Raw genomic sequence first — 25,660 nt, 5'->3', positions numbered from 1 at the left:
AGGTGAAATAGTTCAGAGAAGGGAAAAGATCCTCGTGGATTTCACAGAAAATAATGCGTAAACTTTTAGGGTCTTTAAATACAAGAAGGATTTAGATGGATGGAAAGTAGTAAGAAAAGATTTTAGGTGATAGGAAACATATAAAGACAGAAATTTTTGCTGCAAATTAAAAATCTTGACTAAAGATGGATTAAGTGTTAAGGACATCTATTATTATATGATTTAACTGAAAAGACTCAAGGTGGAGTAAGCTTCAAGCCCAGAATGCGAGTCTTCTACTTTTCAACAGTTCTCTTGGCTCTGACTCATAGCAGGATGGTTGCGTTAGTCTCAGGAATACAGTCGGATGTAAAATTGTGCAGATGAAGAAGAGACCATATCTTCCTGTGTCTTTTCTAAGTCTGTTTCTTACAAGACAGAATTGTTTTCCCTTTATATCTCTTAGCCTTGGCCATATTGTCAAGGGAAATGGGATTGCCATGAGTGGCTCAGACTAGTGCTGGTCCACAGAAATATAATGAGTTACATATGTAATTTAAAATTTTTAGTAGTCATTTGAAATAAAAATTTTTTAAAGGCGAAATTAATTTTAATAGTGTATTTTATTTAACTCAGAATAGCCAAAATAAAATCATCTCGGTATGTAATCAGAACTTTAAAATTAATGAAATATTTACCATTCTTTTTTTTCTTTTCTTTGTAAATATGGTGTGTATTATTACACCACAGCAAATCTCAGTTTGGGCTCACCACATTTCATGTCTTCCCTAGCCACATGTTACTGGTGGCTACCATATTAGACTGTGGAACTTTGGGCTAATCATTTGTGAGTAGAGTAGATACTGGAATCAAACATCAGAACACTACAGTGTAGTGGCAGAGTAGCCAACTTGGTCTAGGTTAGGACCCAAAATTCTTCACTGTCAGTCATGGGAAGCCCAGATAACTCATCTGAATCCCCAGTGAAAACATCTACTTTTATACAGAATCTGGTGGGGTGTGTTTTTGTTATTCCACTTAATATATGTACTGTACATAAAAAGATAAATTTTTCCTAATGGGAAACAGTGCAGCACCTCATCAATCTTCTTCTCTTGGCTTACCACTCTTTTATCCTTGACTATTAATTTTTGAGTATCTTATGACTTAAAATTTACACTGATGAAAAACCTGAGAAATTGTTGATCCAAACAGGTAAATACCGTTTCTGTACTTTAGTATATATCAATCTTATTCTTGGATTCTTTTGTAATTCCCCCCCCCCCTTTTTTTTTAATAACTCCCTTTTTTTTTGCATCCATGGCAGATCCTTCGTTGAAAGTAGCTTATTTTTTTTGTGTTAATATTTTGAGACCAATTGTTTTCCTTTTAGTTTTGAAAATTTCTTTTCCTTTTATTTTCTGAAGTGTTTTTAAACTAAATTATAGACATAATGATATTTCACTCCTAAATACTTCATTATGTATCTCTGAAAAGTAAGGACATTTTAAAATACATAGCCATAGTATGTTTGTCAAGACATAACAGAATTCATCATAAATGTTTAATATTATGTATCTTCATTTTCAAGTTTCCTGAATTGTCTCCAAAACATCAATGGATTATTATATTTAATTATGGTAACAGTACAATTTTTAATAGCATTATGTTTTTCTTCACACTTGTTTAAAGACAATAGACTAAGGAAGAGATAGGGTTGAGGGAAGGATGCTTCAGGGTGATTAATCGTGTTCAGGTGTCAGGAGGGTTCTATGGAAAAAGACTGAAGAAAGGGAGAACCACTTGCTTGATAAAGTCATGGGATACGTGGAATGATGAGATCGGATGAGCCTTAGAAAGGCATAAGGAATCTGTCCTTCCAAATTTGGAAAACAGGAAGCAAAAGCTGTAGTAGTTCATGCCTGTTTTCTCAAGGCAGGAGACTATGGTAGGTGTTAGGGAGATGAGAGTGATAGTGCTGGGAGGGACAGTGTTAGGATAGCCACTTTGGAAAATCAGTTAATTCTTCCTCTTAAATCTTTTTTGACATCAACTCCAATAGGTGTGAAAGGTTACTAGAGATCTCTTAAATCCACTGATGCCTTTGGTTCGTTTCTCACTGATTTTCTTTGTATGAGATAATATATATAAATCTTAGTATGGTGTTTATGCATTAAAAATTGCTTAATAAATGTTGATGTGTGACACCTATAAGAATAGAGCGGATGTATAGGTTGTAGGAAAAGCCTTTGAGGGTAAAAGAGATTGCCCAGGGAAAACATAGAGAATAAGAAAAGCCTGGACAGAAGGTTGGGAAACACCAATGCTTAAAAGTGTTCTAGAAAAGAAAAAAAGATTAACAAATTGAATTGAGAGGTGAGGGGGAAGAAAACAGGAGAAAATATTGTCATGCCACTAGTTACTCTTTCCCAAACATGCCATGCAATACCATGCCTTTGCTCACGTTCTTCTCTCGTCTCCTCTGTCTGGCAAACCACTCGTTCAAGGTTCAGCTCGTATATCAGCTTTTCCTCATTCTAGGCAGAATTTTTAATTTCTTTATCTTGTTCTTGTATCTAATGTACCTCTAGGAAGTGGTCCTAAATGGGTTGCAGACACCTTTGAGAATAAACACAAAACTTCCCAGAAAAATACACATTTTACTCTTTTGCAGACAATTTCAGGGGCTACCTGGGTTCCCTGAGACCTCTTCCCTGGACCCCAGATTCAGACCCCTGGTTTTTGTTTTTTATATCAGCTTCACTCATTTGGGGGTACGGGGCAGGGGTTAGACATTGTCCAATAAATAAGCGCTTAGAGCTTCAAATTTACAATTTTCATGTTTGCAAAAACTTGAAAATAATTTCAGTAATGGTAATAAAAATGCAAATAACTATCATTATTTTGCCTGTATAATTCAAAATATGTAACAAAACTTTTGCCAAAAATTTAGAACTGCAGCCTTATAAAAGCTTGATAAAATGGCTAATTTTAAAGTTTAATTATCTCAGATTAGTTAATACTGAAATAACACAGTAACTTGTAAGTCAAGAAGTTCTGTTCATATTGTCAGTCTTTTAAGGACAAATCCTTCTTTGTTCTCATTTAGTAAACGTTCAATAAATGTTGAATTATTCACAGGAGATAATCATTGTCTATCCTTGAGCAGAGGGATGAAGTAATGTAGTATTTTAAAAGAATTCATTTGGCAATGGTATATAAAGAATAGATACTGTATTGGAGAGATAGGAGGTATTAAGAAGCCAGCTGATTAGCAGTAAGAAATCATATGGGCTTCTACCAAGTTTCTGCCTGTGAGAATGCAGAAGTGACAATTCCTTGATGCATTTTGAAATAATGGTGACAGAACACGGGTTTGGAATCAGATAATGCCAAAGTTTTGAGTTCAGGAGGAGGTGGGATGTGAGAAAGGAAATGATGGGAAGCAGGAGGATGCTGAATTAAGTTAGAGTAGATGGTAGAATATTATGTTTCGTAAAGAGTTCAAAATCTAGAATGGAACTTTGGTAAAGAAGTCTGAGCTAGAGACAGAAGGATAGTTTTAATCAGCAGCAAAAATGTTGAGACAGAACCATTTTAAAGAAAGACTAGAAGAGACTTCATAATTTACTGACTATTGAAAATGAAGATACAGGAGTCAGAGAAAAAGATTATGAGTCAGCATGACTTTGGTCTTATTTTCAGGTGGATTTATTGATTATTTTTCTTCTTACAGCCAAGTGCAAGATCTGTGAGTGGGCGTTTGAGAGTGAGCCACTGTTTCTCCAGCATATGAAGGATACTCATAAGCCTGGAGAGATGCCTTATGTTTGCCAGGTATTGCCTTTTTCTCCAGGGAGATTTAGCCATTTTGCTCTCAGGCTAAATACAAAGAATCCACTAATGAACATTGCCCAGTACCTATTGCACACACTCAGTTTTAGGAACACTGAGGAAATACAGAAGAAATAGTGAACACAGGTTCTATTTTCAGGGTTTCCCATGCAGGAGAAAAACATAAAGGAATATCTGCATGTACGCAGCCGAGGAACCCAGTCTGGGAACATACATATACCGGTACTAAGGGAGTGTCTGTCTCCTGAATGTGCCCTTTGGAGATAGAAAAAAAACTCTACTCCTCTTTGTCAGAATATGGACTGTTCTCAGACTTTCCTGTCTTTCCCATTTTTATCTTATTTCACGGCTGAATTTATCACCAACATAGCCCTGCAAAAGATGTCAGAAAAATAATCTGATTTCTATACATTTAGGAAAAAATTTTTTTTCGTATCTTAACATTTTTGTTGCTACCTCTTTTTTAAGGCCTCAGTTGTCCACTTCACTCTTAGCTTATTTTCCTTCTTATGTGACTCAGGTGTGTCAGTATCGCTCTTCACTCTACTCTGAGGTAGATGTCCATTTTCGGATGATCCATGAGGATACTCGGCACCTGCTCTGCCCTTATTGCTTGAAGGTCTTCAAAAATGGCAATGCATTCCAACAGCATTACATGAGGCACCAGGTACCAGGCACCAAGCAATTTCCGTGTTCGTATTTTTTAATTATGGATACAGGGGCCAGGACTGAGCTAAGCAAATAATTTTGGTAGAGAAGATAATATACATGTGTTTGAAAAATTTATTGAATTCCAGTGATGTGTGCCAGGCACTGGGCTAGATGCTAGAGATTTAGTGGTTAAACAGGACAATTAAACAGTACAATAAAGCAAGAAGAATGTTGTGTTAGGGGAAATACAAGGTTTAAAAAAGAATGTACCTATTCTGGGAGCCTAGTAAGGCTTCTAGGAAAGGGGGTGTTCAAGACCTGAAGGATGAGTAAGGATGAGCCAGATGAAGTGGGATAGAAGGACAGAATGCTGTCAAAGACAGGGAAATTCAAGGAATTGAAGTTCAGTGTGGTTGGCGTGTGTAGGGTACAGGGGGAGGTTGGAAGTTAGGGAACAGATCATGGAGAATCTTGTAAGCCATATAAAAGGAATTTCAACTTTTATTATAATAAGTTGTTGGGAAGCCATTAAAGAGATTTTTAGTCCTGGACTGATGTGTTCAAATTTGCTTTTAGTTATGATTGCACTGGCTGCTCTAAGGAGAATGAATTGAAGGAGGTTGAGACTAGAGTTAGGGAGACAAGCCAGAGGCTTTTTCAGTAGTTGAGATGAGAGATGATAGTGGCTACTAGCTTTTGAAATGAGGACAAAGAGGATAGAGATATTGAGAAGATAAGTGATATCTATGATTTAGAAATGGATTTAGGTGAAGGTAGTGAGAGAGTAGTTAAGACTAGTACCCAGGATTCTGTCTTCGGTAATTGGATGAATGGTGGGACTGTTTATTGAGATAGGAACAGTGGAGAAAATAATTTTTGAGGGGAGGATTATAAGTTTGGATATTCTTTTTTATTACTATTATTTTTTAAAATTTTGGCCATGCCATGTGGCACACCGGATCTTATTCGTTCCTGACCAGGGATCAGACCCACACTCCCTGCAATGGAAGCATGGAGTCTTAACCACTGGACCACCAGGGAAGTCCCAAGTTTGGATATTCTTGACTTAGCAGTATCTATGGACATCAAGTATAACTGACTTTTAAATAGGTAGTTGGATATACAGGTCTGAGGCCTGGGAGAAAAGCCTGGATTGTGAAAGGTACTTAGGAATCATCATTATATAAATCAGTGGATTTTAAACTTGTAAGTGCTATGCTGCACCCCCATCCCCCACCCCAAATTGAGAATAAGGTGAGGCTTAGGACCATTGAAGTCTCTATCCACAAGGCCAGGACCATAGTCCTGGAAGGAAAACAAGAAGAGTCTTGGTGTCAAGGAAGCTGAGGGGACAAAAGTATTTTGAAGAAAAGAGTGTGGTCAGGTGTTACAGGAAGGTATCAGCAAGGTAGAAACTTTAGAGGCCAGCATTTAATTTAGCCGTTTTGTTGGTTAGCAAGGTGGAAGTCAGATTTCAGTGGGACAAATGATGAGAGATAAGGAAATGGAGACAACTTATTTAAAGAAATTTGTTTATGAAAAAAATTAATTAATTAAAAAATAAATTTGTTAGGGCTTCCCCGGTGGCACAGTGGTTGAGAATCCACCTGCCAATGCAGGGGACACAGGTTTGAGCCATGGTCCGGGAAGATCCCACATGCCGCGGAGCAACTAAGCCCATGAGCCACAACTACTGAGCTCGAGTGCTGTAACTACTGAAGCCGCCCGCATGCCTAGAGCCCGTGCTCCACAATAAGAGAAGCCCCCACAATAAGAGAAGCCACCACAATGAGAAGCCTGCGCGCCACAACGAAGAGTAGCCCCCGCTCGCCACAATTAGAGAAAGCCCGTGCACAGCAATGAAGACCCAACACAGCCAAAAAAATAAATAAATAAAATAAGTAAATTTGTTTATGAAGGGGAAGACCAAGGGTGGTAGATCCAGGAAAAGAGGTAGCAAGGGAGAATTTGTTGTTGCTTTTGTGTTTTGTTTTTAAGATGGAATAGGTATGCCTTTGTTTTAAAATACTGCAGGAAAGGAGCCACTGGAGGAGAAGAGTGAAGGTACATAGGGAACAGAAGAGAGAACAAGATGGGTGGGTGTACCTGTGCATAACATTCACGTGTGTGCACATGTGCCCTCACTCTTACTTGTAAGCAGGCACTTCTTAGGCTCACACTAGTGAGTGCTGATAATCCACCACTAATGCATTTCCATATAGTAGCATGGAAATTATCACCTGTAACTCAGCTGAGGTTACAGAGAGAGCCTTGCTATCCTAGGGAAGAAAATCATAGACATGTCGTATTTCAATACTGGGCAGATTGAATCCTCAAAATGGCCTTGGAGGGAGGCATATCTTTATGCATTGATGTGTTAAGAGGAAAAAAACAGCACTGTGTAGAAAGGACTATCATTTTTGTTAAAGAAAGAGAAAGGAAAACAGGTGGTGATTGGAGATGTATGTGTTTGCTATATGGTTATATGCATAGACTATCTGTGAAAGAATACCCAAGAGACTTGGTAACAAGTTGTTTCTATGGAGAGGGACTGACGGTTGGAGTTGAAGGCAAGCTTACCACATGAAGGAGTACAGAATAAAAGTATGATTTTTTTTTTTTTTACCACGTACATATTTATTGTATTTAAAAAGAAATAAGAATATCCAGAAGTAGTAGCACTGTCCATCCACACTGTAAAGATAAAGTAGTAGGGGCAAGTGAAGCGTAAGCCACTCAGCCAAATTGTTAAAGCAAGTCAGCGGGAGATGCTTTGAGGACCTAGTTATTCTGACTTTGAGTCTGCCTTTCTCTGGGAGCATGGGAGGTGATGATTCTCACCACCCAATAATAGGTTTGTAACTTTACTTCAAAATAAATAAAGTTATATAAAAAGATAAAAAAATACTAGGTTTGGTGTTATGTTGTGTATTTCTCTTTTTTCCTCTGTTAAATTACCAGCAGAAGGGTGGGAAGAATACGATTGGCAATGATGTACCTTCTCCTCAGGGAAGAAAATTCATTGGGAACCTTTAAAGGATTCTGTCTCTTTTTATTCCCCCTTCAGAAGAGGAATGTTTATCATTGCAACAAATGCCGGCTGCAGTTTCTCTTTGCCAAGGACAAAATTGAACACAAACTTCAGCACCATAAAACCTTCCGTAAACCCAAGCAGCTGGAAGGTTTGAAACCAGGCACCAAGGTAAAGGGTTTGTTGACATTCTATTTACAGATCCAAGAAGGGGAGGAATAGAGATTTTCCGCGTTCTGAGGTTTAACGTGGGTAGTGTCTAATTATCCCTTCCCTTGACTCACAGGTGACAATCCGGGCTTCCCGAGGGCAGCCACGCACTGTTCCTGTACCCTCCAGTGATGTCCCTCCCAGCACCTTGCAGGAGGCAGCACCACTGGCCTCCTCAGCGGACCCTCTGCCCGTCTTCCTTTATCCCCCTGTCCAGCGCAACGTCCAGAAGAGAGCTGTTAGGAAAATGTCAGTGCCTTCTTCTGGAGGCTGGGGGCCGGGTGGGCACAGTTATTCCTGATAGCTAGTGTAATCTGGTAGCCTTTTAGGCAGTATCTGTTGTCTAAATCGCCTACAATTTAGGAACCCCTGAGGCAGTAATAAGAATTTTCCTTGTTTCTTGACAGGAGTGTCATGGGCCGGCAGACATGTCTGGAGTGCAGCTTTGAGATCCCAGATTTCCCTAACCATTTCCCTACTTATGTTCACTGCTCTCTATGTCGCTATAGTACCTGCTGTTCTCGAGCTTATGCCAACCACATGATCAAGTAAGTCAGGATTAAACCAATGTTCCTATCTGGGATTTCAGGTTCTCCAGAACTCAGTGCATTCCCTCCCCTGCTTCTGGGGTTTCCTTCTTCAACTTTTAGAGCTGTTTGCCCACCTGTCCTAGCAGGTAAGAGGCCAGACCCGGCTCCATTTGGCTTTGATGGTCTGTGCTCTGATTTTGTAGGACCTTGCTACCCAAAATGTGGTCCAAGGACCAGCAGCACTCATTTGGAGCTTCTTAGAAATGTAGCATCTGACCCTGGTCACCACCACGCCACCCCCAACCAGAATGTGCCTTTTAATAGATTTCCCCCCACCCCCATGATTCGTTTGCATATTAATAGGAAATATTAATGTGATAGGAAAACAGGCTTGGGTTGAGGTTAGGATTGAGTGAAGAGGCATTTCTTTTGTTGGGGCATTGTCAGTCGCTGGTGATCTCTAGTTTAGCAAGCAGAACCACGTAACTCATACCACTTTTTGTTTGTCTTCCTCAGCAATCATGTTCCACGGAAGAGCCCCAAGTATTTGGCTTTGTTTAAAAATTCTGTGAGGTAACAAAAAACTTATTGATGGTCTGTTAATTTTTCAAGTTTTTACATTAAATCCCTTTTAATATTTTGGGGGGTGGATATATGAATTAATTTGACAGAGAGTAGAAAGGAGGGACACTCTTTTTCTTTATTAAGCCTCAAAGCTTAACTCTTTCTAGTGTCACTGCTACATTTGTCTTATATACTCTTGACTCTCTTTCTTAGTGGAATCAAGCTGGCCTGCACTTCATGTACCTTTGTTACTTCTGTTGGAGATGCCATGGCTAAGCATTTGGTATTCAACCCCTCTCACAGATCCAGTAGCATCCTGCCACGGGGTAAGTAGGAGAGATGGGGATTAGGGAAAAAAGCTAAGGATACAGGTCATACCATGAGTCTGGTGCATCTCTACCTGGCCTGACCCATTCACTGTTTAGATACACTTCACCAAATTGGAAGCATTCTAACCTGAAATTTATATAAGACTGGGAAGGCAGCAGGTTTGCTTTTTTGGTTGAAATCTAAAGAACTCTTCGGAGGGTTTGTTTCTTCACTGAGCTAACATTTTTTTATTGTCTTTATTTCCCATAGGACTCACTTGGATATCTCACTCAAGGTAACAGAAACTCGCTTGATGGTTTAATTTCTATTTTATAGTATGTTTGGTCTTTATTATTACTACTATTACTATTATTATTTCATTTTTCTAGTTTAACTGAGCTTTTTCCTCCTCTCGTTGCTAACCTTTTAGGCATGGCCAGACTCGTGACCGAGTGCACGACCGGAACTTGAAGAATTTGTACCCTCCTCCTTCCTTCCCCTCTATTAAAGCTGCCACTGTGAAATCTGCGGGGGCCACCCCAGCTGAGCCTGAAGAGCTACCAGCTCCCATGGCCCAGGCACTCCCGTCACCAGCCTCAACTGCAACCCCACCACCAACCCCCACTCATCCCCAGCCTTTAGCCCTTCCACCCTTGGCTACGGAGGGGGCGGAATGTCTGAATGTCGATGACCAGGATGAAGGGAGCCCAGTCACCCAGGAGCCTGAGCCAGCATCAGGGGGTGGTAGTAGCAGTGTGATTGGCAAGAAGGAGCAGCTTTCTGTGAAGAAGCTTCGAGTGGTACTGTTTGCCCTGTGCTGCAATACGGAACAGGCAGCTGAACACTTCCGAAACCCCCAACGACGCATCCGGCGTTGGCTTCGGCGCTTCCAGGCCTCACAGGGGGAGAATCTGGAGGGCAAATATCTGAGCTTAGAGGCAGAAGAGAAACTGGCTGAGTGGGTGCTGACCCAGCGAGAGCAACAGCTACCTGTAAATGAGGAGACCTTGTTCCAGAAGGCCACCAAAATAGGACGTTCTTTGGAGGGGGGGTTTAAGATCTCTTATGAGTGGGCTGTGCGTTTCATGCTACGGCACCACCTGACTCCCCACGCTCGGCGAGCTGTGGCCCACACTCTACCTAAGGATGTGGCAGAGAATGCAGGACTCTTCATTGAATTTGTACAACGGCAGATTCACAACCAGGACTTACCCTTGTCTATGATTGTGGCTATTGATGAGATCTCCTTGTTCCTGGATACGGAGGTACTGAGCAGTGACGACCGAAAGGAAAATGCCCTGCAGACAGTGGGCACAGGGGAGCCTTGGTGTGATGTGGTGCTGGCCATTCTGGCAGATGGCACTGTCCTCCCTACCCTGGTTTTCTACCGAGGACAGATGGATCAGCCTGCTAATGTGCCAGACTCCATCTTGCTAGAGGCGAAGGAGAGTGGCTACAGTGACGATGAGATCATGGAGCTGTGGTCAACCCGAGTGTGGCAGAAGCACACAGCTTGCCAGCGCAGCAAAGGCATGCTTGTGATGGACTGTCATCGCACTCACCTGTCAGAAGAGGTGCTGGCCATGCTTAGTGCCTCTAGCACTTTGCCTGCAGTTGTCCCAGCAGGCTGTAGCTCCAAAATCCAGCCATTAGATGTATGCATCAAACGAACTGTCAAGAACTTCCTGCACAAAAAGTGGAAGGAGCAGGCTCGGGAAATGGCAGACAGTGCGTGTGATTCTGATGTCCTGCTTCAGCTGCTGCTGGTCTGGCTGGCTGAGGTGCTTGGTGTCATTGGGGACTGTCCAGAGCTAGTTCAGCGGTCCTTCCTTGTGGCCAGCGTTCTGCCTGGCCCTGATGGCAACATTAACTCACCTACAAGAAATGCTGACATGCAGGAGGAGCTAATTGCCTCCCTAGAGGAGCAACTGAAGCTGAGTGGGGAACAGTCTGAGGAGGCCTCAGCTTCCACTCCCCGACCCAGGTCATCTCCTGAAGAGACAGTTGAGCCTGAAAGCCTTCACCAGCTCTTTGAGGGTGAAAGTGAGACCGAGTCCTTCTATGGCTTTGAAGAAGCTGACCTAGATCTGATGGAGATTTAAGTGTTGGGGTCATGAGGGGGTGTGGAGTGGGGGTGGGAAAGTGTTAGGGAGGGTAGAGGTAAAGGGGGGTATACCAGGTGGGGGTATTTGGGTTATATTTTTTAATTTTATGCCACCACTCCCCCCTGATGTTGACTTATATACATCCTTGTGGATTTGTGGATTATTAGGAAAACCGATAGTGATCACGTCTGAGCCGATGAGCTGGTCCTGGCCCCATTGGTCATTCACTTCTGCTAAAAACAGGTTTTTGTGACTTTTTTTTAAATTTAAATCACTGTGCTTGGTATTTTTCTGACAAAATCAAGAAAAAGGAAAAAAAAAAATCTTTCGTGGGCGAATGTTAAATCTTTTGTTTCCCCTTTTACCTCAACTGTATCATAGTACATCTGGGTTTTGTTTGTTTTACTGTGTGGCCAGTGTCTTTGGGCATGATGCTATCCAACCATTGTCAATGTGAGAACATTTCTGAAGATGGGAAAGACAAAAATTGTAGCTCACAAACTGGTTTATTATATATATATATGGATAAAAAAGTTTTTTCATTGTGGTCTTAACACTTTTATATAAAAATGAAAATGGAAAAAAAATCCCACTGAACTCTCTCTTCCTTCTCCTTTCTTTCCTTCCCTCTCCAGAGATGTTGGTTTCTACAGCAACTCTTAAATATAAAATTGTGGCTTTAAAAATGCATGAAACCACCTTTAATCGTCCAGAATGATGAGTAGATTTTTTCCCTCACCACCCTCCCTCCGACAAAAACACAACAAAACCAATATTCTTTGCACCTGTGATCCTTGGCCCCCTTCCCCATTCTCACACCGTCACTCTGGACAAAGGATCATACATGGGTCATTAGCAAGCAAGAGGTACTGAGGTGATCACACAGAACCTTAGGGTGGAAGCCATTCCCAGTGTATGGGTCTTCATCCTGCAATCCATGGGGGCAGTCCCTGCTTTGTTGAACTTCCTCCTGTTAAGTGGACAGCATACCTGTTCAAGGGATCACATGTCCGCCAGCCAGCAGCTAATTGTGCAAGAAGTTGTATTGAACTTTAAAAAGACCACTTGTTGAAATTCTGCTTACCCTGTGGCTTTCCCCTATTTCTCTTAATGCTTAGAGAAGAATCTGATATGAAGAAGAAACACATAGGGGTGTGCACAAAGAAAAAGACATGAATCTTTATTTTTCACTGCCAGCTTCAAGGAAAGAAAATTTTTTCTACAATTTGCATGAGGGATTTTTTTTTTAATTGTATGTACTCAATGGCTATAAACTGAAACGTACTGTAACACACAGAGAAAAGGAGCAAAAATCCAGGTCCACCTTTCCCACAACTATACTATACTTCTGTCCATCCTGAGGCTTTCTGCAACGTTTCCCTCCTGTGAGCCAAGGAGGCAACCTGCACAGGCTTGTAAATGGTTCATCTTTAAAATGTACATAAGTGGAACATTTAAAAAAAATGAGGGGAAATGGATTTATAAACAATGTGGTTTTTTTCTAGGTGACCCTATTTGATTGAGCAGGCTTTCAGAGACTGGGAGATGCTCAAGATGTGATGGGCCTGGTGGTACAGGTGTGACATTTGTTACCACCTGTTTCTCCTCATCTGTTTTTTTTGTTTGTTTTTTAACTCCGAGCACACTATAATATAGTGAACTGGAGTATTCCCCTCCATAAACAGCTTGGCCAGCTTTGTGAACCCATGGCATCTGAAAACTGAACTGAGGATCCACCTGGGCTTCTCTTCCCCAGCTTTTTGCCTGATGCCATTTTGACAGAATATGGACTTTTGAGTCAAAACTTTGCTTTTCAGAAAGTTCAAGAACTATGGTCAACGCTATCTGCAGTGACTTAATCCTTCTCTTTGGTAGTCTCCGCAGCAGCCCCAGATTTAGCAGAGCTGGGTTCCTGGCCTCTGCACACTGTATGACTTTCTCAATGGGTAATTTTTTTAAGGCCATAATACCAACAGTGGATCAGCTGGGTTTTGGCCAGGAAGTTACCTTTGTGGATTCTGCCCGCATGGCTTCGTAGTATAGGAAGTTTTTTTTGTTTTGTTTTTTATAATTCAGTTTAATCAATAAACAAGTATTTATTGACTACTTTGTGTTGAGACTGAATGTGTGGAAGATTCAAATTGAAAGCTGACAGTTTTCTTTGGCTTGAATTTACTAGTTGTAATCATGGGTAATACAAGTGGAGGGGTTTTAATTTCTCTTTCAGCTCTCACCTCACTGAATTTCTATACAGGCATACCTTGGAGATACTGTGGGTTGGGGTCCAGACCACTGCAGTGAAGCAACTATCATAGCAAAGCGAGTCACAGTCTCTTTGGTTTTCCAGTGCATGTAAGTTTATACTATAGTATATTAAATGTGCAATAACACTATGTATGTCTAAAAAATGATATACCTTAATTTAAAAATACTTTATTGCCAAAAATGCTGACCACCCTGAGCCTTCAGCAAGTTGTCATCTTTTTTGCAGTAGTAACGTCAAAGATCACTGATCACCATCTCAAATAAAATAATGAAAAAGTTTGAAATACTGCAAGAATCACCAAATGTGACATAGACACAAAGTAAGCAAATGCTACTGGAAAAATGGCACCAAGACTTTCTCAATGCAGGGTGGACACAGACCTTCAGTTTGTAAAACAATACTGCAGTATCTGCAAAGCATAAAAAACAAGATATGCCTGTAATAGTTTTGGGGTTTACTGCCTATACTAGTTTCTCAAAAAGAGGTTTAGAGAGGATATACATCAGAATCACCCAGGGTGTTTTTTTAAATTCGGGTTTAACGCCATCCTGGTGATGGAACTGGCTAATAACCCCAACTGATTTGACTCACCACTACACCTAGGACTTAGTGAACACAATACTTGTAAGAGGTCTTCTGACAGTGCTAGAAATTAGTAGAAGACTTAGCTTAAATGTCGAAATTACTTAGTATTCCCCATGAAGGGTGAGGAGGTTGGACAGGTGTGGGATCAAGGCTGTTTGTTAGTTCCAGTTTGGGAGTAACCTTATACAGCTCTACGAGATGTTACATTTCCATCTTTGAAATGATGTTTTAACTAAAATCACATATAGAGCCAACATTAACCAGAAAGTCTGTATTTTAGACTAGTGCATGGGTGAAAACATTGAAGAAATGTTAAACACAAAAGCTAATTATGTTACCACACAAAGATTAAGTCTGACTTCTGTACAAAGCAGCCTTCCGTACAGACCCAGATGAAGACAGTAATGGGTCTTTGGTATTATCATGCAGACCATTCTATATATATGCTACCAGAACCAAGAACCAAAGGGTTCTCTGACCAGGGAGGGAGATGGCACACAGCAGTACTTAGCAGTTTCACTCTTGGTGTGACCTAGTCAAACAGTACAACCACTCAGCAAGTGTTTCAAAGGATTTATTTTACAAAAGAATAATACCTTTGAACCAGCCAAGTTCAAAGTTAGAAGAAGGGTACAACTTCAGTTCTGGATAATGCCTCTGTATTTCATTCAAAGCCACTAAAAAGGAAGAGATCATAATAAAATGGTGAAGCCATAGAGTGAGGAATCAATTCGTAAAAGCAGCTCTATCCTCAGCCCAAACCCTTGCCACCCAGAGAATTTTTTGGTTGAGACCTCCAGAAAAACCAAGCTTACTGCAACCAAAGGATCTCCCAACTATCTCTTCTACTGTAATTTTAATTTCAGTCACCTGATCATGTGGGCAATATCCCAGCTGGTCTCTGCAGACAGGGGTCCCTCTATTTCAACACCTTTTTCAGTTACAGTGGCGATTTGAAACTGAAAGAAAGCAGAGCTCTCAATGAAAATGCCAACCCTTATGTCAAAGGTCAAGTGGAGGGTCTTTCCCAAATGTGAAAACAGGAGACACAGAAATGGGGCACTCTGTGCTTCAAAGTTTAGAGACTCGGGGATTGCAAAGCCTGCCAATTAGCTCCGCATCACTTCTTATTCACACTTCTCACCCGGTTATAAGAACGGGCATCTCGATAGTACAGCACTCGCATGCAGCGTTCCACTAGCTCTTGGGCCTCAGTCTGGCTCAGCACTGGCTTCTTCTCCAGAACTTCTCGCAGCAGAGGCTAGGGATATGGGGGGGTGCGGGGGTGGGGGAACATGGGAGATATCACAAGCTGAATACCAGGCGATTTGTCGCAAATCCACGGTGTGAAAAGAATCATAAATGAGTGAAAAGGCGACATTCCACCTACTGCCTCAGCAAAATGAACTCTGCTTACTTGTGCTAAGACCCACTTGAAGGGGAAATTCTAGGGTGTCCTCTCTTAGCACATGTATACTGACTCCCTCCAGGACATACCCCACCGTGTCATTATGGCCTCTGGACCAAAAAGAAAACCATCCGCCCAGCAGTACAGATCCTAGCCTGTTCCTCATGTCAGAATTTCAAGGGTAGAACAAGCAGACAACCACTAACCCCCCCGCCTTCTGTCTTCTATCCCTCATCCCTCAACTGGCTACTTACCTGAGCCAAGTATGCACCATAACCGGTGGCCACCGAAGGGGCTTCATAGGCTACACCAAGCATGTCCACGTAACCCAGGAAGCTAACAGGACACAATAGGTCATCTTAGGTTTCTGTATCTTAGCTGTAGGAAGGGACCATGGGGTCTGAGGTAGAAGTGGGAGTCACTCAGGGGGAAGAGACAGACACTACACGGGCACTAGAGTTTGGGTAGTCAAGGAAGTGAGTTATTTGTATTCAAGTCAACCTCTCTCCATCAGCATAGCCTCCAATGACCATGGTGTTCCACAGGGGGTTCATCTTGGAGCGCCGGCTGTACGTAGCCCTGGTCAGCCATGAATGAATAGCTTTAGGGCTATAGCTGTGTCCATCTCCCAACAGCTCCTCATCGATCCTTAAAAACAATTGGTTGTGAAAAAAGGGAGAACGGAAATCGGGGTTTCCATCCACCCCCAAAAGATGTTACCACAATCTTCCCTATTTAAACTAAAATAAACTACTTATTTGCAAACATTCTCAAATCTTCCACGCCAAGTCTCCCTGTCCTCTGCTGCAGCTTCAAGTTTCTCCACCCTAGAACTTCCTGAGGGGATAAAAAACAGTGGATTCCCCTCCCCACTTGGAAACTACTCCTATTCTCGAGATGACTTACACCATTTGGCCGAGAACTTGCTTCAAATATTGGAAATCAGCGTAGTCTCCGGAAGCACCCAGCATGGTGCTGTTGTTGACTCGCATAATGCGAGAGATGTTGCGGAAACGAGCCAAGGAGCCGTAGGAGCCCAGCATGTCTGCTGCAATCACCACTCCGCCCTCAAACTTGACGCCCAGGACCGAGGTCCCGGTCACCATGGGGTTCCTGGACAGAGAGGGTGGTCTGGAGAGGAGCGGCGCGGGGGGAGAGCCTGAGCCCGCTTCCCGCGCTGTGGGTTCCGCCTCTGACTTTCAACGGCTCCTTTCATTCTCCGGGACCCTCCTCCCCGAGTTCCCCCGCCGTTAGCGCGCCCCGGGGTGCCCCCCTCGCCTTCCCCGGCTCCCAGAACGTGCCGGCCGCACCAGGCCCCACGGTCCCTCCCCCTGCGCAGGCTAAGGCGCCGAGAGCTTACTGGGTGCGCGTAATCGGACCCCCGTAGAGCGCGGACGCCGGATCCACAGAGGAACCGGGAGTGGGCGGGATGCGGTAAAACTGCCCAGGGGCCGGTCCGCACCGCGACTCCAAAAGCGCTTCCATCTTAGTCACGGTAGCACGAGAAACGAAAGCGTTGGCGCCGACGGAAGCGGAAGTGACCCTTCAGTGCCACACCTTTCTTCTTCCTGCAAGCTACTTCCAGCTGCCATGTTGAAAGGGTCAGAGCCGACCGTACCAGTGTCCCGGGTGGCGACCAAAACCCAGAGATGTGGAGTTGCCAGACGTCGTATCACATCGCGGTAGAGTCTGGACTAGAACAGTATTCTGACGCACAAAGTCAAGGAAGGGGTGGGTGGTGTGGGAAATGGGTATGGGTCGGGGGTGGATGGGAGGGCGGGGCACTTCAAGACGCTGACGCTGAGCGAGGAAGCAGAAATTCTCCTTTCCTTTTTGGATCCTTATGAAAAAGAAAAACAAAAAACCCACACGAAACTAACAGTGAACCCAGGATCATGTGGCATATTCGACCCATTTTATAGATAAGAAACCGAGACTTGTGTAGTGATTTACCCGATTACACAGCAAGCAGTAGAAGATCTGAGTCTTCAAACTCAGAACTAAAATAGGAACCATACAGTTGCGCGTACCTTGGGGTGTATGATATCTCAGATGGATCACTCACTCTGTAGGACCTTGGACAAATCTCTGAAAGTTTCCTAATTGTCAAAGGCTCTTGCTTACCTCTTAAACCTCAGAAAAATTCCATTGACTGTGGGAGTGTAACTAAATTACAGGCGTTCCCTTCTCAATGTGGTTCTGTAGCAAGGGCTGGAAGCAGTGTCTAGAATCAAACACTAAACCTAAAACCACTACTTTGCCGCAACTCCCTTCACAACTAGATTTAAAATTTTTCACTCAGCAGGAAACCAAATCAGTTTTGTTTTTTAAAATTCCCTGAGTTAATTTGAACCAAAGCAATGCAAAAAATTTTAGCCTAATTGAAATAAAATATTTTATTAGGTCATGAAACCTTGGAAAGGGAAGGGTCAAGATCTTGTGTTAGAGGCACCCAAATGATGCTCTTTGTATCACCTTTGGGACTTGAAAACTAGGTAGTAGATTTTTTCTTCAAAGTAATAGCCACATTCTCGCAAACCCCATATTCCAGGTGGCTCTTGGACCTCTCTGAGGCTTACCTGGACAAATAGCAGGTGTCGTTTGTGATGACAAAAGGCTTACTGGGATTCCTCCAAAACTGCTTGAATACTTCACTTTCATAGCTACCAGAGTCCTCTTCATATGAACTTTAAAGCAATTAGCCATCAATTAATTGGCTATATCCTTGTTTAGAAGTGGCCTGAGGTGGCTTGCTGGTTTCTGGTCTCACTCCTTTCAAGGTCCCTAGATTAAGGCTCTGGTGGGGCCAGTACCAGTTCCAGAGATCAGGCAGGTTGTCAAATTCCACAGAGTCTAAAAGAAGAAAAGTGAAAGGATCTAGAATCATTCAGCCTGAGAGTAGGATGACAGGGAAAGCAAACCACTAACATTTGATGATGCAATATTCAGAGGAAGGTGACCAGCATGTCTTTTGTGCTAAGATGAAAACAAGACGTAAGTTAAACTGAAGGGGAAACTTAAAGGGAAACTTATAGGAAGTTTCTTCTCTTTTTAAAGCATTTTTAAGTTTGCCCAGTTTTCTATGGTTGGCTATTACTTCGAGTTTAATTAGTATTTAGCTCTCACCAGTGTTTGAGCTTTTAAGTCAATAATCATCAGACTGGTTTTGTAACATGTCAGGGTATCTCTGGTTATGGGGAATGTCTTGAAATTCTCAGAAAAGAATAACACTAGACTAAATTGGAATTAATAATCACCATCATCACCACCTCACAAACATTTTCACTGCTCCATATTTTAGGAGAAGTGGTATTTGAAACTTCAACTCCAAAAGAGTTAAGGATCATTTCTTGACCTGCTCAGAGCCTGGCTCCAGGGGGCTGTAACAGAAAGATGAGAAAGAAAATGTGTCTAGCTTGTCCATGGCTGCACTACCCTGTGGGTATTCCCTGAGGATTTTTGTAATTTTACATCCTCTATAATTCAGTTCTGCAATATCTCTCTTGCAGGATGTGTCACACTTGTCTAAAGACTGACTTGCTAAAGCAAAAGTTCCACAAAAGCAGAAACAGATTGTCTTTCAACAGTGTCCCTTGATGCACAGAAGATTCAGATTCAGATGTGGTCCTGTTTATCTTTTTTTGTTGCCCATACTTTTGATATCATATCCATACTTTTGATGTCATATCCAAGAAATCATTACCAAATGCAATGTTAAGAAGCGTTTCCACTATGTTTTCCTCTAAGAGTTTTGTACTTTTAGTCCTTATGTTTAGATCTCTTAGCCATTTTGAGTTAAATTTTGTCTATGGTGTAAGGTAAGGGTCTAACTTCATTCTTATACACATAGGTATCCAGTTTTCTCAACATCGTTTGTTGAAAAGACTGTCTTTTCCTCATTGAATGGTCTTGGCACCCTTGTTGAAATCATTGATCATATGTGAGGGTTTATTTCTGGGTTCTCTATTTTATTCCACATAGTCTATATGTCTGTCTTTATGACAGCGCCACACTGTTTTGATTACTGTAGCTTTGTAGTAAGTTTTGAAATCAGACTGTACAAGACATTATTCTTCTTTTTCAAGATTGTTTTGGTAAAGATATCTTTAAATTTTATATTTTATGGCATTTTTTTCCTTTTGGTATAGAATTCTAAATTGACAGTTATTTTCTTTTGGAACTTTAAATATGTTATTTCATTTTCTTCTGGCTTCCATTGTTTTTGTTGAGAAGTCATCTGTTAGTCATACTGTTGTTTCTTTGAAGATAATGGGGCTTTTTTCTTCTGACTTCTTTTAAGATACCCAACAGTGTCTCTGATGTTCCACATCAGAGACACAACGTGGCTAGGATATGCCTAGCGATGGTTTTATTTGTATCTATCCTGCTTGGGTTTGCTGAGCTTCTTGAATCTGTGGTTTGATATCTTTCATCAGTTTTGGAAAATTCTCAGCCATTATCTCTTTAAATATTGCTTTTTCCCAATATTCTCTCCTCTTTTTTAAGATTCCAGTTAAACATGTGCTAAATATTTGAGCATGTCTCCTATGCTTCTTACTTTCTTTTTGTTTTCCATTCTATTTTATCTCTGTGTTTCAGTTTGGGTGTTTTCTACTGACCTATCTTCCAGTTCTCTAATTCTGTGCCCAATCAGCTGTTAAACCCTTACATTTCAGATTTTGGCTTTTTGTTTGTTTTTCAGTTCTAGAATGTCCATTTGAGTTTTGGGGGGGTTTTTTTGTGGTATGCGGGCCTCTCACTGTTGTGGCCTCTCCCGTTGCAGAGCACAGGCTCTGGACACGCAGGCTTAGCGGTCATGGCTCACAGGCCCAGCCGCTCCGCGGCATATGGGATCTTCCTGGACCGGGGCACGAACCCATGTCTCCTGCATCAGCAGGCGGAATCTCAACCACTGTGCCACCAGGGAAGCCCCATTTGAGTTTTTTATAGATTCCAATTTTCTGTTTAAATTCATTTTCATTTATATGTCCATAATTTTTGCTATTTTCTTTAACATGTTAATCATTGTTATTTTTACATTCTTGTATGCTAATTTTAGTATCTGGATCATCTATGAGTCTTTTTATATTTTTTTTCTTTTCATTTTGGTCATATTTTTTTTTCTCTTTACAAGTCTCATGATTTTTTACTGTTTGCCAGAAATTATGAATAACTACGGAAGGCTCCATATCATGTTCTCTTCCACTAGAGAGGGTTCTCACTTTTTCCTATTAGGCAGATAGGGTGAGGGACTGATTCACCTCAATCCAGTCAAGGATTAGGCTGTCTCAGGGTTGGGTTGCTGTTTCAGTCTGGTTCATCCATATTCTTCAGGCATGTTCCTCACAATCTTTTGACTGAAAGATGGGCAGGTATTCATCTCCTTAGCTCTGAAGTGCTGAAGAAGATTGAGCCAGCTCTGCAGGCTCCTGTTCCAGGGAGTCTCAAAATCTGGCAAATATCTTGAGGAGGAGACCAGTTGAGTAGTTGAGGCTCTTCTCCTTTCCCTGCCTCAGCAGGTCTTCACTTCCTAATCAATAATGCCAGACTGTGGGAGGTTCATTGTGCCTTTTAGAAGCTTTTAACCCAACTCTCCAGCCTCATGAACATTCCAGGAGTTCCGCAAATTTTCCATAGATAAAACTAGCCATCATTAGAGGCCCTTTAAAATTTTAACTCATCACTCCAGCATTGCATGACCACCAAAGTCTTTGGTGATTTCTTTTCCCCAAGCAGAGGCATTCTGTCTAGGTTAGGCCTTATCTTCAGCCTGTGCTCAGCTCACTTCAGAAACATTCTCCTGTCTCTGGAATTTTACTTGATCTAGTCCTCATTCCTTTGACATCCCCTTGTTGCCTTTAAAAAACATGGTTTTTGTAGTTTTTCTAGCTTCTTATTGCAGGAGGAAGACTGACCTGCCATGACCTACAGCTTACCTGTATTGGTTTATTGGTGTATTGGTTTCCTGTGGGTGCTATAGCAAATAACCACAATCTTAGTGGCTTAAAACAACAGAAATTTATTCTCTCACAATTCTAGAGGCCAGAATCTGAAAGCAAGGCAACCTCAGGGCCACACTCCCTCTGGAGGGTCTGGAGGGGGATTCATTCCTTGCCTCTTCTAGCTTCTGGCATTATTTGGTGTTCTTTGGCATGTGGGTACATAATTCCAATCTCTCTCCATCTTCTTCTCACCTTCTCCTCTTGGTCAAATCCCCCTCTGCTTTTCTCTTATAAGGACACTTGTGGTTACATTTAGGGCCCACCCACGTAATGCATTATAGTCTCTTCATTTAAAGATCCTTAGTTTAATCACATCTGGAGGAGAAAAAAAAAACCCTTTTTCCAAATAAAAACCTTTATTCTTATTTTTCAAAAAAGGTAACATTCACAGGTTCCAGGGATTAGGCTGTGGATATATCTTGAGAAGCCATTATCAGCCTACCACATCTGGAATCAGAAGTCCATGATCTGTTTTTTTTTACCTTTATAACTGAAAAATAAAGCACACATATAGAAAATCACATAAAACAAATACATGACTTGAATTACTTTAAGGCCAACACCCTTGAAACGACCATCTAAATCAAGAAATGGAACTTCTCCAGCTAGCCCAGTTCCAATCACAATTGTTTCCCTCTCCTAGAAAATAGCCACTATCCTGACTTTTATGATAATTATCCCCTTGGATTTCTTTATAGTTTCATCATCCAAGTGTGCTTCCCTGGACACTATACTTTAGATTTCCCATTTATTTGATTTTATATGTATTTTGAGTTTTTTAATCTACAGATTTCCTCCTCTAGCCCTTTCTTTTCATAACAGTGTATCTGTTAAAGACCCCAGGATGTTTGATCTGTATACCCTACTTTCTGCCCACAGTCTGGGTTTTGCTGATTGCATACTAATAGTTTAGTTCAACATGTTCCTCAGTCCTCTGCAGTTCCTGCACGTGGACAGCTCAATCCAGAGGTCTGTTCAGACTCAGGTTTGATGCCTTTGGCAAGACGGTAAGTGGTGGTGTGTTTTTTCACCAGGAGGCCCATTGTGTCTGGTTGTCTCTTTTTCTTGTGATGTTAGCAATTGCTTCTGTTCAGTTAATTCATTTGGTATTGCACAATAATGATATTCTAATTCTATAACTTCGTTTTCATTCATTAACGTGAATATTTCCATAAGGGGACACTTTTCTAATCTACTTTTTTGGTTACCCAGTGTTAAGCTCATATAAGAAAGGTCAGATAAATGCTTTATTCTTTCTCTTTAAAGACTTTTAAAATGATTTTGCCCCATCATTATCTAAATGTGACCAGTTAGCATTTTTTGTATTTTTATGAACTCATAGATTTAAACATTCATTCTGATGCTCAAATTATTCCAGATTTGGCCAGTGAGAGCCTTTTCAAACTGGCTTCTAACAGCATTGTAAATCAACTATACTCCAATAAAAATCAATTTTAAAGAAAACTGGCTTCTGGGTCCTTTTAACACGTCCCCATCATTATTTGAGCACATCGTTACTTTTTGGCAAAACAGGATGTTCCAGGCTCATACTTTCTCTGCACCAGCCCTGGAATCAGTCATTTCTCCAAAGGGCCTTGATTCCTTTTAGTGGAAACTGGTATTTATTCCTTTTTTTGTTTTTTTGTTTGTTTGTTTGTTTTTGGCCGAGCAGCTTGTGGGATTTTAGTTCCCCAACCAGGAATCGAACTTGGGCCCTTGGCAGTGAGAGCACAGAGTTCTAACTGCTGGACTGCCAGGGAATTCCTGAGACTGGTATTTAGAAACCAAGATTTAGTCCCTAGGTGAGCTCATTACTGAGATATTGCTGTCCCCGATACCTCTCAGTGGAGAGAGCTATGCACATACATTTACATCAATATTTATTTCTATATCTATCTATCTATTTATTAGTAGATAGTAGATAACTTATTAGTTATCTATCTATCTATCCACTGAAAACTACAAGTTTACACCAGTATCTCCAATTTCAATTCAATACTACTGGACATAACATATTCTAACTTTCTCCCTTTCCATATTTGTTATTCCCTTTTCTGAAAGTGAAAGTGAGAAACCTGGCTCCCATTATCCTCTCTATATATGTAAATCAATTCCCTTATGCATAACCAATCTCCCATCACTGCCACCAACTCCATCCCTTCGCCAATGCCCTCCTCACTCTGCTCCAGCTCCAACATCCTACTGCACCATCCCCTCATGAAGATTTTCTCTGTACCCGACCTTACTATGGACCATCTCTCCAAGTACACACCCCCTTTATCCTACTGTGGCTCCAACAACCTACATCAGGTCACTGTCACTGCCACCTCCCTGCTTAGACGTCTTCCTCACATCTCATGCTGGGCCACTGTGGCTCTGCACCATTTTCTGCTTCACACCTTTGCCTCCCTTCCTTGGTCCCACTTAATGGCTTTGGACTAAATTGTTCACAAAAGGAAGGGTTAGAGGAAAAGGAAAACATACAGATATATTTATTCTTAGTTCTACAAGTTATACATATATTTATATCTCTATCTATCTATCTATCTATCTATCTATCTATCTCTGGCTTACCACCAATCCTTATGTTGATGTTGCTCTAATCATTTTGTTTGTAAAGTTTTTTTCTAGATCCTTCAGGGAGGGCTCATGGAATCCACATTCTCTTAGTTATTGAATACTGGTAACAGTTGTGTTTGCCCTTCAAACTTCCAAGTCAATTTTTTTTAAATTTTATTTTATTATTATTTTTTAATACAGCAGGTTCTTATTAGCTATCTGTTTTATACATATTAGTGTATACATGTCAATCCCAATATCCCAATTCATCCCACCCCAACACCCCCACCACCCCTGGCTTTACCCCCTTGGTGTCCATACATTTGGTCTCTACATCTGTGTCTCCATTTCTGCCTTGCAAACCGGTTCATCTGTACCATTTTTTCTAGATTCCACATATATGCGTTAATATACGATATTTGTTTTTCTCTTTCTGACTTAACTTCAGTCTGTATGACAGTCTCTAAGTCCATCCACGTCTCTACAAATGACCCAATTTCATTCCTTTTTTGGCTGAGTAACATGCCATTGCATATATGTACCGCATCTCCTTTATCCATTCGTCTGTCGATGGGCATTTAGGTTGCTTCCATGACCTGGCTATTGTAAATAGTGCTGCAATGAACATTGAGGTGCATGTGTCTTTTTGAATTATGGTTTTCTCTGGGTACATACCCAGTAGTGGGATTGCTGGGTCATATGGTAATTCTATTTTTAGTTTTTTAAGGAACCTCCATAGTGGCTGTATCAATTTACATTCCCACCAACAGTGCAAGAGGATTCCCTTTTCTCCACACCCCAAGTCAATTTTGCTGGGTATAAAACCCTTAGCCTTGGGACTTCCCTGGCGGTCCAGTGGTTAAGACTCCACGCTTCCACTGCAGGGGGCACAGGTTCAATCCATGGTCAGGAGGTCCCTCATGCCTTGTGGTGTGGCCAAAAAACAAACCAAAAAAAAACCCTTAGCTTACATTTTTTTGCCTTAAGTATGTCTTAGTTATGTTGCCCTAATTTCTCTGACATAAATCGTTCCTGTCAGTCTAATGACAATATAATTTTCCCCCTTTTCTAGGTCACTTGCTCTTTTGGCCTACATGATGAAATAATAATTTTTTCCTTAAAGTTGAATAATTTTACTAGAACAGGACTATGTTGGTCATTCTGAGTTCATAATCTTATATATGCAGTGTGTTATTTCAATATGTAGTGGTTTAATTTTTTTTCCTTGATTTTAGCTTTTAGTATGTATTCTCTATATCCCTTCATTTATTTTCAACTTAAAAAAATTTTACCTTCTATTTCTCTTAAGGCATTATCTATTATATTTACTTAGTCTTATATTCCTTTTAATTTAGTCTTCATTTCTGAAGAGATTTTTTTCCTTTCTTAAAAATATTTATTTTGGGCTGCGTCGTGTCTTAGTTGTGGTGTTCAGGCTCTTCATACGGCACACGGGCTTCTTGGGCTTCTATCTAGTTGTGGTGCACAGGCTCAGTAGTTGCAGCATGCAGGCTTAGTTGCTCCACGGCATGTGGGATCTTAGTTACCCAACCAGAGATTGAACCCGCATCCCCTGCATTGGAAGGGGGATTCTAAACTACTGGAC

At 41.3% G+C, this 25,660-nt stretch overlaps 2 protein-coding genes across 7 annotated transcripts in view; one reads left to right on the top strand and one right to left on the bottom strand.

Moving 5' to 3' along the window:
• The window catches only part of POGZ (pogo transposable element derived with ZNF domain), a 28,690-nt gene extending 17,459 nt beyond the window's left edge, over positions 1-11,231 (top strand). For all 6 annotated transcript variants that reach the window (XM_065876888.1, XM_065876876.1, XM_065876872.1 and 3 more), the window contains 9 exons: positions 3,716-3,816; positions 4,355-4,501; positions 7,553-7,687; positions 7,803-7,975; positions 8,134-8,274; positions 8,773-8,829; positions 9,034-9,146; positions 9,400-9,424; positions 9,560-11,231. In XM_065876888.1, coding sequence (XP_065732960.1) covers positions 3,716-3,816; positions 4,355-4,501; positions 7,553-7,687; positions 7,803-7,975; positions 8,134-8,274; positions 8,773-8,829; positions 9,034-9,146; positions 9,400-9,424; positions 9,560-11,231 — 2,564 coding nt within the window. The remainder of the gene's footprint in view (positions 1-3,715; positions 3,817-4,354; positions 4,502-7,552; positions 7,688-7,802; positions 7,976-8,133; positions 8,275-8,772; positions 8,830-9,033; positions 9,147-9,399; positions 9,425-9,559) is intronic.
• A 3,415-nt stretch (positions 11,232-14,646) lies between these two features.
• Positions 14,647-17,014, bottom strand: PSMB4 (proteasome 20S subunit beta 4). The gene is made up of 7 exons (XM_065878234.1): positions 16,854-17,014; positions 16,400-16,606; positions 15,995-16,141; positions 15,748-15,829; positions 15,230-15,346; positions 14,956-15,044; positions 14,647-14,762 (listed from the first exon to the last, which is right to left on the bottom strand). Exons 1-7 carry the CDS (start codon positions 16,976-16,978, stop codon positions 14,750-14,752), a joined length of 780 nt encoding a protein of 259 aa, XP_065734306.1. The 5' UTR covers positions 16,979-17,014; the 3' UTR covers positions 14,647-14,749.
• Between the last annotated feature and the right edge of the window lie 8,646 nt (positions 17,015-25,660).

This window comes from Phocoena phocoena, chromosome 1 (genome assembly GCF_963924675.1).
Source record: "Phocoena phocoena chromosome 1, mPhoPho1.1, whole genome shotgun sequence".
In the NCBI taxonomy this organism is placed as follows: Eukaryota; Metazoa; Chordata; class Mammalia; order Artiodactyla; family Phocoenidae; genus Phocoena; species Phocoena phocoena.
Note: the sequence above shows the minus strand (reverse complement) of the source record. Positions and strands in the feature narration are given on the sequence as shown.